At 40.4% G+C, this 12,135-nt stretch overlaps 1 protein-coding gene across 1 annotated transcript; it reads left to right on the top strand.

Annotated features, from left to right (window-relative positions):
• The first annotated feature begins 4,831 nt into the window (after window positions 1-4,831).
• LOC118838743 (BOLA class I histocompatibility antigen, alpha chain BL3-7-like) lies at window positions 4,832-5,918 on the top strand. The gene has a single exon (XM_036746109.1). The coding sequence runs from the start codon at window positions 4,832-4,834 to the stop codon at window positions 5,897-5,899; it is 1,068 nt and encodes a 355-aa protein (XP_036602004.1). The 3' UTR covers window positions 5,900-5,918.
• The last annotated feature ends 6,217 nt before the right edge of the window (window positions 5,919-12,135 follow it).

Here is a 12,135-nt window from a genome sequence, read left to right as displayed (position 1 = left end):
CACGCCTGCTCTGATCCGCCACTTAATTCCTCCCACCAGGTGGGCCTGGGGCCGGAAGCAACTGCAGCTGTAGTTCTGTAGCTGCCCCACCTCCGCTGCCCCTAGGGCGGTAGCCGAACCACGAACTCCTTCTACTCCCGCAGCTTTTCCCACTAACCTTCTCCGCCGTCTTTGGTGTTTGTGGGTTGAGAAGTCTGGTAACTGCTGCAGCTCACTGATTCAGGGTGCTAGGGCACGCTCCGCCCAGCTCTTGGTCTGGTTGGTCCATGCCACCCATGCTGGGCTCTGCTCCGCTCCACTCCCAGCTCCGTGCCCGATAGACCTTACCCAGAGACCATCCAGGCTGTCCTGGGCTGGAGCCCTGCTTCCCTCTGCTATTTTGTGGGTTCTGCAGTTCTAGAATTGATTCAGAGCTATTTTTTATAGGTTTTTGGAGGGACTCGGCGGGGAGCTCATGCTATTCCCTGCTTTCCAGCTGCCATCTTGGCTCCGCCCCGATTCCTTCTCTTCCTTCAAAGGACAAGCTCAGATACCACATTTTCAATGAAGCCTTCCCTGATTCCTCCCCCACCATAAAATCATCTCTCTTCTTATTTCTTAGATCACTTTATCTAGATCTAGATTCTTCTTTTGTCCTGAATATATTTTACATTGTATCGTACTTATTTGAGTGTCTATCATATCACCCTGTTTGATTTTTAGCAACTGGAAGACACTGTGTCTCAATTCATATTTCTATCCCCAGAATCTAGTGTAATATCCTTCATACAGTAGACACTGAACTGAAGTAAGAAGAAAAGTGAAGAAGATTGAGAATGAAGGAATAAAAAAGAAAAAAAGAAAGAGCACGGTATTATGTGAAATGACTACTATTGTCTCTGGTTCCATTTGGCAGCAAAGGTGTCTTAAAGGGTCTGCTTATTCTGTCTTTAAAGAAATGATCATGCAGGTACTTATTTAAGATTAATTTGGTTCCCATTTGCATGCTACCACTTCTTTGGAGTAGAACAGAAAAGAAGTACAACCAATTTCATTATTTAAAATTACATTGAAACCTGTATAACTTCCTCTATTCTACTGTGTATATGGAAGACTTCATTTTGGTTGTTGTCTATTAAGATAAGATTTTTTTAAAAAAGGAATAAATAAAAACTACATTGAAATCCTGATATACTAACCATCTGCCCCCTTAGGGACTCATTTCACATTTTTACATTCATAATAACTTACTGAGAATCTCCTGATCAGTGTACCATCCAATCAAAAATTCAGGTTTCCCTATCTCCTGCTGCCAACCATTATAGTGAAGTATAGATAGAATGTGGTACTTGGAGTCAGGAAAACCTGGGTGAATATTCTACATGCTTAGTAGCTGTATGACCCTGAGTAAGTAATAAATAGTATTTAGGTATCTCTTTAAGGTTTGAAAAGTATTTTTACATATCTTATCTCACTTAATCCTCACAAAAAACAGATGAAGTGGGTACTATCTTACAGATGAGGAAATGGAGGCTTGCCATGTTAAGTGTCTTGCCCAGGGTCACACAGTTGACTCAGTGCTTCAAATTTAGGTCTTCTGGTCACCAGTCCTGTCACTGAATCTCTTACAGCCTCAGTTTCTTCATATGTAAATAGGGATAGTAATATCCGTAAAATGAGCCTCACAGGATTGTGTGTGTGTGTGTGTGTGTGTTTTTGCAGGGGGGAAAGCAGGGAAATCGGAGTTAAGTGACTTGCCCAAGGTCACATAGCTAGTAAGTGTGTCAAGTGTCTGAGGCTGGATTTGAACTCAGGTCCTCCCAACTCCAAGGCTAGTGCTCTACTCACTGTGCCACTTAGCTGCCCCTATGGGATTGCTTTAAGACTCAAATGAGATACTGTATGTTAGGTACTTTTTACACTTTAAAGTGCTACATAACTGTCAGAAGTTATCATCCATACACAATATTCTTCCTTTCTTCGCTTTTCCACCAAAGTGGATACCAATTCACCCTCCAACCTCCATACTCCATCTCAAAAATTGACCAAAGGAAGTGAGTAAACATTGAAACACCCCAAGGATAGGGTATTTCTTGGAAGTATCTTGGAAGCACTAAATTATTGTATCTTTATGATTATAATCTCTTAATTTGGGTTATTTTTCCCCTTCACCTTGAAACAAGTAACTGCAGCTCTCAATCTATGATCCTATGATCAGTTTTACTTTTCTGAATACTTAAGTAAATTTCTGGGTTGGGGGAGGAATGGCAATTTGTGCTTTTTGAGATCCATACAGGTCTGTGAATATAATTGGAAAATGGCTAAAAGGTCCAAATGATTCTCCTCCATTTCCTCCTTTTTTTTTGGTTAAAGGAGCAAAATTGGTGGGTCTTCATAAGGCAAACCCTCTCCTGACATGATTATCTGGTTTCCTCATGAAAAACAATGATAACTCTACATCTACCTGGTACATATTGAATTATCTTCTGCAAATAATGTGCTACTAAGAGGGAAACAGGAGCTATTTATTCAGAAAGGTAAGGTCATTGTGGGGTCCCAATCAGAGAAAAGCCATAAAATAGAGTAATAAGTGAAAAGCCATAAAACTTGAACTCTGTGAAAGGTGGAAGCCTGGAGATGGAGACCTGTTAAAAATCATAACTTAGATACTATGGCCAATGACAGCTATAACAAGAATATTGTGACCCATATGTGACTGGTATGTGATCAATATTCAAGTCTGTGTTTGGGCATTATACCCGATAACATTGGCTTAACACCAAAGTGCATTACTCATAACTCAAAACCAAAAATATCCACCAATCAGTAGTGAGGCACTCTCTAGCTCCTCTACTCTTTGTCTATTTTCTGTAATTACCATTGGGATTTTGGGGGTTCTTTGGTGAGATCCACTGAGCCATCTGGCAGCTGCCTCAGTTTGCCCTTTTATGTAAGTAATTATAATGATTGATTAAACTCCTATAATCAGTCCGGAGTTCCTTGGCCTCTTCCTTTGGTATCAAGAACACTGCATGGTTATGGGGGAGATACAGGGTTCCCCAGCCAGGGGAATTCCAGACCTTACAATTGGTGTAGTTGCCAGGATGCCAAAGGAATGCCACAAAAGTGGGGGAGAGGTCGGAGTTGGGGGAATTTCTGGATCGTCTCCATGGTGGAGTGGCCCTGTGTTGGACACATTTGGACCATCCCATGAGTATGGGAATGCCCTGAAAATGACAAAAGGACTAGAGTCCCTTCTGGTGGGAATATGTTCTACCAGGGAGGAAAAGGGAAGGAGACAGGTAGTGGCAGATGTGAGATACTCCCTTTCTCACAGCACTGAAAGAAAAAAGCCACTACCAAGTTCCTAGACTCAGAGGCTGAGAACAGGAAGTTGCTGGGGGAATTCCAGTTAGAAGGAAACAAGCAAAAAGCCATTGTTCTCATAGCCCATAAGGCAAAGAAGAAAGAGAAACATGAGGAAACACTGTTTTGCTGGTTAGCCAGGTTGAACAGAGTTAAGCATGTAGACAAGAAAATGATAAGGGATGTAAATGTGAGAGAATCTCTTTCTCCTTCTCTTCCTCCATTCCTGGCTGACTGCAGCAGCCTGAGCATGTGAACAGAAGAGTGAGAGAAAAGCATAAAATATACTCAGTGAAGTGGAGATCATTTGAGTAGGATCAGAATCTGAAAGAAACAAGACACTTGCGGGCAAATCTTTTGGTGTCTTGTTAATTAATCCCCTAAAAGTTTTAAAAACATTCTTTCTCTCCCTCTTCATTCCTGAACTGTGGCCAGGTTTTGGAGTGTAAAAGGACAGACAATATTCAAAAGGGAGGGGAAATCTTTTTCCCCAGAATGACAGATTTGTTAAGAGAAAAAAATCATTTCACTGATTATAAAGAGATGGATTTGGGGGCTCTGTCAGTGAAATTTTCAGGGTGAAGAGAAGAAAGAAAAAAATAAGACATATACTTTGGAATAGAACTGGCACTTAACCCTTTCCTGGCTCACACTGAGAAAAGGTTTGTATGAATCAGGAAACAAAAATGTAATTGTGTTTGATTGAAATATCTACTTAGAATTTCAGGAATCTTACAAACTAAAGTTAAGTATGGTCAATTTTAAAACAACTTTTAAATTGGTAGTTGTGTTAAAATTGGAAACTTGACTATAAATTATATGCAACTCCTATTCATTTTAAGAAATCATAGAAAGCTATGAGTAAATTGATAAGCTATGGGTTCCTTCTGAGATTGTGGAACCCAGATTTCATTTAAATTCAAACATGTTCGTAAGTGTGATAATTGGGGTAGATTAAATCATAATATCAGATTGCCATCTTTACAATCTTTGGCAGTGAATTGGCTGGAAATAGTGGACCCCATGATATGAAGTATTTGGAATAAATAGCATTTGTGTAAAACATAATACTATAGTATTAAAATCACAACCCCAGATTCTGTGTAATACCATTTGGAACATAGATATAGTTGTAACTGAATTCATTCTGGCCACATTTTAAGTGAAATGTGTTACTCCTAATTTGATGCTTAAGATGAGTCAGAATTTATTATACTAGTCAGGAGCTGTGTGTGGAGGGTGTTAGAAGGAAGTTGGGTGTAGTCAGTGGATACCAGAGAACGATGACTAAACCTAATGCTGGGGATTCCTTCAGAATTTGTTCCAGTTTTCTTCCCACAACCTGTCTTTGACCATCCACGCATGACACTTTTCTAATTTCGTTTGCCATTGCGTGGAAAAAAACCTCTCTTCGGCCAATCAGAATTCAGGCTCTGCTTTTATATAAGGTAGATGTAAGTTGGTGTCAATGTTTTGATTACTGACGATGGAGGCGTATGTGCTGTCTCTACTTTTGTTTGGTTTCCTGGTACTTACAGAGACCTGGGCAGGCTCTCACTCCCTGAAATACTTCCACACCGCCATGTCTCAACCCGGGCTAGCAAAACCAAGGATCATCTCCGTAACCTACGTGGACGACCGGCAGGTCTTGAGCTTTGACAGCGACCGCGAGAGCCAGAGCCCGGAACCCAGGTTGCCGTGGATAGAGCACACCTCCTGGGAGCGGGAGACGCAGATCTTCAGGGAGGCCACGCAGCTTTTCGGAATGTGTCTGCGGGTAGCGCCCGTATACTACAACCATAGTGAGGGAGGGGTTCACACATACCAGAGACTGTCAGGCTGCGAGGTGTTCTCTAACGGGAGCTTCAGCCGCGGCTTCGTGCAATACGGCTATGACGGACAGGACGACCTGGCGCTGGATACCGAGTCTGCGCGTTGGATTGCGGTAAGCGCAGGGGCCTCGAACTGTAAGCACCAGTGGGAAGCAGAACAAAGCGATGCGAAATATTGGAAGGGCTATCTGGAGGAAGACTGCGTGTACCAGCTTAAAAGATACCTGGAGAACGGAAAGGAGACACTACTTCGGACAGATCCTCCGTCTGTACAAGTGACCCGACACACAAATTCTGACGGGGAAGTGACCCTGCGGTGCAGGGCCCAGGGCTTTTACCCTGCGGAGATCTCCCTGATTTGGCTGAGGGATGGAGAAGAACAGCTCCAGGAGACGGAACTCATTGAGACCAGACCTGCCGGAGATGGGACCTTTCAGAAGTGGGCAGCTGTGGAGATCCTCTCTGGAAGTGAACAGAAATATACCTGCCGAGTTCAGCATGAGGGACTACCCGAGCCACTCTTCCTGAAATGGGAGCCACAGTCCTCATTCGTAGGGGTCTCTGCAGGCGTCATCACGGCTCTTCTCTTCCTTGCTGCAGTCACTGTTGGAGTTGTGATCTGGAGGAAAAATACTTCAGTTGGAAAAAGAGGGAGCTATACTACAACTGCAAGTAGTGAAAGTGCCCAGGGATCAGATGTCTCTCTTACAGCAAGAGCCTAAGGGAGCTGCCTTGTGTGGAACAGAGGGGAAAAAAGAAAAACAAACACAATGAAACAGTGGCGCCTGTTTCTCCATTTCCTTTTTATTTCTGTCACCCTGTTCTCCCTGTACTGGCCTCTGTGATCAAGCCCATATGTCTGCCGGCTGAACCTTATGGTTGGGATCATCGGTGCTGTCATCCTATTATTTTGTGCCTTCTCATCATCCAACTACTTTCTCTCTGTCTTGCCAGAATTTGCAGGGAGAAAATCAGAGTGGGGGGACAGAGAGATTTTAGACTTTCCCTTTCTTCCCAGTTGTTACACTGAAGTCTGATCTTTTTCTGTAGAGAAATAACTTTTCGCCTAAGTACTGCTTTGGCTGCATCCCATAAATTTTGGTATGTTGTCTCATTGTTGTCATTCTCCTTAATGAAATTATTGATCATTTCTATGATCTGTTCTTTGACCCACTTATTCTTTAGGATTATAGATCTTTATCCTGATGTTTGTTTAATGAAAGGAAATGCATTGTGAATAATTTTTCCTGATGCCTCAGTTCCCCCCTCATTTAAATCATACTCAGGGGGTTGATGAGGTGCTTGGGTGTTTGTTCTTGGACCCCAATTTCAAGATCACATTTCTCCCTAGCCTCAAAACACTCTCCTTGATGGTTTTCTTTCCAGCCCAAGGACACTGTGCCTAGCAATTACTCATGAGTGAGCCCCAATGAAACAAACTATCTTCCCCCATTACAAGAACCAGCTGATCTTTGAAGAATTTCCCTTGTATGAACAGGGCTATCTTTTACCAGCAGAACTATCATGCATTGATTCCCGCAGTTATCATATACAATCCAGAGGTCAAGCTATAGACATCATCTCTCAAAGCTATCTTACTACAGATGTAACAGACCAAAAGTACGTTCCTTAGGACCCCTTTCCCCTGGTTTCCAGTAGTGAATGATACCTGTGACTAAGATTGCATGTTATCACCTAATTAGCATATCTGCCACATAATCCATTACTTTTCCTACATAAGCTTCAGCACCATTCCTGTTAAGTTGCAAGTTCCCTAAGGAGCTCTGCCCACTGTATTGTCATTAAAATAAACCTTTGCCACCTTGACTTAAAAAAAAAAGAATTTATTATACTATTGAGCATTAGAACAAACTGGGAAAATGTATGGATCTGAAATTTGTTAACTGAGCGACCTTAAGCAAGTTATTCCTTAATCAGGTGTGATCAGTACACAATGCCAGTAATGATGAGATGCCTGGTTTTCCATATAAAGTAATTTGGAAATGCATTCAACAGGATTGAAGTCACCTGATCAGTAATGGGTTTGTTTCAAGTTTCAAACAACATAATATTATTCCAAATTGGTAAACTTTTGTATCAGTTATGTCAAGCAACTTTTTATAAGTTAGACATTATTAAAGTGTGAACTGAAACTAAAAGATGGTGGAAAAATTGTTTAAAATTGTTTATGTTATTTTATTAGCCCTGCTAACCCCATTTTATAGTGTTTTGTAACTGCCATTTAGAGAACTGGATATTTCTACCTTTGCCTGTAGTTAAGAGGAGTTTAATAGTTTGGCAATCGTTTACGAAAGTTGTAAGATTGTTAACTAAGTTATTTGGGTTATTGTCATAATATTAAAACCTAAAATCAGTAATTGATTACTGTGTGTAGGAAGGAGGGGATGAGGTGAAAGCTTTATCAGGATTGGTTCTGTTCATTTATAGTCGTCCACTTTGGGGTATAAAGGTATGCAGCAGAGTTAGTCTACTCCACTTGGGGGGTGCTGTCAAAGATTACAGCCCACAACAGGTCTAAGAGTAGAGAGATGGATACCCCTGCCTCCCCTCCCTTAGGAAGATGGCCAAGGTCACTTCCCTTGGGCTCCCAATGTAGGGCTATAGGGGTGACAAGAGGCTCCATGTGCCAATTACTATATACTAGGATCCTAAAAATAAATCATATCCATTCTGGTAAACACCAGTGCAGAATGTGTGATACTATATGCAAACACCAAAAGATATCCTGGTGAGTGGGGAGTCATAGAAGGATGTGAGAGAAATTCAGTTAGGGCAAAACAAACTAAATTAAGACTGAAAATAGAAGACTTGCCACTTAGAGAGTATATGATTTATATTAGTCCAGCGGAAGAATATATCATGGGGTGGGTCAGATAGAGGCATCAGGATCAGCCCCTTCTCTGGGATCCCTGTTGATTCTCCTTATTTTGTAAACTTACCAGGTCCCTGGAAACCATCCGTGTGGGCAAAGTCATAAGCCCTAGGAAAAGAGCTTGTTTGGGTTATGTAGTTCCTCAACAATGAACTTGGCTTGCTGAGGATTTGCAAGTTTATGTATAATATAAAAGTGATTTCTATTAGTTGATCTTTACACTAGGACAAATTTAAACTTGAAAAGAAGAAGAAAAGAAAAACAAGTGAAAGCCATTAAGTGAAATCTCATATGTGTGAATCCTGGTCAACTTTTATTGCTTATTGCAACTCCATGAGAGTAAAACTAATTCTATCTAGCCCTAAGCTATGATTAGTGAAACTTGCCATTTCAGGTAAAAACTCTTGGGACTGTAACTGATTGTGTTTGGAGTTTTGAATTCAGGTATAATTGTCTGGTGGATCATTAAGTCAGTAATCCACCATTCAAGAAAAATGCCACAAGCTACTCAGAGGGAATGTGATCCTGAACTATTACAGTTACAAAACTATTACAGAGTTTTGCATCTGAGAAAAAGCCAAGAGGACAGCCTTGGCATCAGCCTAAGGTGGGATCCTCCTGGCTCAGTTTCCCTATTGTGTTCCTTCGAACAGGAATATTTCCCACCTGAATCTGGCTATGGTTGGTTGCCAGACTGAAATCAAACAGAGCTAATAATGTTTACCCACTACTATATGTGTTGATCAAGGAGTAAGTTTAATGTTGCTATAATCATATTCCTGCTTTTTTCTTTTATAGCAAATTTCTATAAGCAGAGAAAGTGTTCAGTGGAAGATGTGATCACAATGCAAATATATGAGATCTTGCAGTTTTCAATCTAAAGGTGTAGTAATTACATACCTCAAATAACTAGGTAAATTAGTACTGGTACTTGTCATCAGCCTACTAATATTTACAAAGTCATGTGAAAGATTAAGGCCTGAAAATAGCTCATTCTTTCAGAATGCTATGGGAATAATTGGACAAAAACAAAATGTGAAACAAAGATATGAATCTATTCATTCTGAGGTGGAAATAAGAAGCATCTTCAGTTTGTTTTGGGGAAAAGAATTTCAGTGCAATCCATTTTCTTAGAAGGATGTAACTCATGGAATAGTTTGTTACATTAATGGAAAAGTTGATCTCATTCAAGCTTATTGCTGATGTGGACATAACACATGTTTGTACTGCATGCCCTGTAGTACAAAGACATTTTATTATGAACAACTTGTTGATCAGTGCTGTTTTGGAATTAATTACTTAAGTATCTTTCCAAGTCTTTTACTATAATTGGAGTAAAGTCAGTATCTAATAAGTAAATTCATTTCTGTTACCATTGAGCCTAGGGGTGGAAAGCTTCTGCCTGCAAGAGGGTTGTTACTTATGTTTTCATATACATGACTAAATACTCAATGACATCTGATCCTCCTAGAGGAATTGTAATTAGAGTGGAAAAGTTGGACAAAGTAACAAAATCAGACAATCCTATATGTTAAATGTAAATGATTCTAATGGGGCGTGTAAAAAACTAAATTTTCTGAAGTTTCAAGCACACTCTGGGTTCCTCCTTTGATGTTCCCCCTTATGGTTCTATTTTTTTTGCAAGTTTATTTTTTAATTTAGTATTTTTAATTTTCAGCATTGATTTCCACAAGATTTTGAATTACAAATTTTCTCCCTATTTCTACCCTCTCCCCCACTCCAAGATGGCACATATTCTGATTGCCCCATTCCCCAGTCAACCCTCCCTTCTGTTACCCCCCTCTTCCCCATCCCCTTTTCCCTTACTTTCTTGTAGGGCAAGATAGATTTCTATGCCCCATTGCCTGTATATCTTATTTCCCAGCTGGGTGCAAAACCACCTTTTTTTTTGAACATCTGCTTTTAAAACTTTGAGTTCCAAATTCTCTCCCCTCTTCCCTCCCCACCAACCCTCCCTAAGAAGGCAAGCAATTCAACATAGGCCACATGTGTATCATTATGCAAAACCCTTCCACAATACTCATGTTGTGAAAGACTAACTATATTTTGCTCCCTCCTATCCTGTCCTGCTTTATTCAATTTTCTCCCCTGACCCTGTCCCTTTTTGAAAGTGTTTGCTTTTGATTACCTCCTTCCCCTATCTGCCCTCCCTTCTATCTTCCCCCCTTTTTTTATCTCCTTCCTCCTTCTTTCCTGTGGGGTAAGATACCCATTTGAGTGTGTGTGTTATTCCCTCCTCAAGTCAAATCTGATGAGAGCAAGATTCACTCATTCCCCCCCACCTGCCCCCCCTCTTCCCTTCCTACAGAACTACTTTTTCTTGCCACTTTTATGCAAGATAATTTACCCCATTCTATCTCTCCCTTTCTCCCTCTCTCAATATATTCCTCTCTTATCCCTTAATTTCATTTTTTTAGATATCATCTCTTCATATTCAACTCACCCTGTGCCCTCTGTCTATATATATATACATATGTATATACATACATACGTGTGTGTGTGTGTGTGTGTGTGTGTGTGTATTCCCTTCAGCTAACCTAATACTGAGGTCTCATGAATTATACACGTCATCTTTCCATGTAGGAATGTAAACAAAACAGTTCAACTTTAGTAAGTCCATTATGATTTCTCTTTCTTGTTTACCTTTTCATGCTTCTCTTGATTCTTGTGTTTGGAAGTCAAATATTCTATTCAGCTCTGGTCTTTTCACTGAGAAAGCTTGAAAGTCTTCTATTTTATTGAAAATCCATATTTTGCCTTGGAGCATGATAATCAGTTTTGCTGGGTAGGTGATTCTTGGTTTTAATCCTACCTCCATTGACCTCTGGAATATCATATTCCAAGCCCCAAGAAAAGATGTTCAAAAAACCAGACATCTATGTGGGACATCTGGATTCTAAGATGAAATTTGTTAATTAAATGGACATTGAAAGTGGGTTGATGATCATCATTGTACGTCTCCCATTGACAAAAAGGGGAAATTGAGAAAATCAAATTGTTCTGATCCCTTTTTATAATTGATTCTATTCTCTATCACCCCTAAATTGCCCAGGTTATGTTTATTTGTCTCCAAACCTAGTTCAGAAACTCAGTCGGCCTGTGCTGAGTTAAGTGCAGAAATTCAGCTCTCCCGCTAATCACCAAATGCCAATGGTTCTTCCTTCACCTCCCTAAGGCTGGAATGGAAGGAAATTGTAACAATTGTCGTAATTCTCTTATTGATCATGCTGTTCTCCTAATTGTGCTCATATTGGTCATGTAGTTTATGCTTACAAATAGAAACATCCCAGCTGTACCCAAAATGGCTTAGTATAGAGCTGCCCCAGAGACCTTGCAGATGATAGTTAGAAAGAATGTATGAGTGGCTTTTGTATGTACGGTGGATTGTGGGGTCCTGATTGGGGAAAAGCCATAAAACACAGTAATAAGTGAAAACGCACTATCAATATACAAATCTGTGTTTGGGCACTATACTCAATAACATTGGCCTAATACCCAAACTCATTACTCATTACTCAAAACCAAAAATATCCACCAATCAGTCATGAGGCACTCTCTAACTCCTCCATTTGCCTGTTTTCTATAATTACCATGGGGATTTTTGATATTGTTTGGTGGGAACCACTAAACTGTCTAGCCCCAGTTTGCCGTTGTATATAAATAATTATAATGATTGACTAAACTCCTATTATCAGTCTGGAGTTCCTTGGCCTATTCCTTTGATATCAAGAACACTGCACAGTTATGGGGTAGATACAGGGTTCTCCAGCCAGGGGAATTCTGGACCTTACAAACATTGTTGGATTTTTCTCCCTTCAGGCCTATACTCCTTATCCACTATCACCCAGAACTTCGAATATCCTTCTCTGGACTTCTCATGATAAATTATGTGTAAAACAGGAGTGGAGAATGGGATGCAGGGAGGAGGGAAAGGTTCTGTAAATCAAAATGGTAGGAATTCCTATGAAATCTCTGAAAAATTATTACCTTTTTCTGTTACCAAATTTTTTTGCACCCCATATAGGGTCGCAACCCATGGTTTAA

This window comes from Trichosurus vulpecula, chromosome 2 (genome assembly GCF_011100635.1).
Source record: "Trichosurus vulpecula isolate mTriVul1 chromosome 2, mTriVul1.pri, whole genome shotgun sequence".
NCBI lineage: Eukaryota > Metazoa > Chordata > Mammalia > Diprotodontia > Phalangeridae > Trichosurus > Trichosurus vulpecula.
This window is presented reverse-complemented; position numbering and strand designations above follow the sequence as displayed.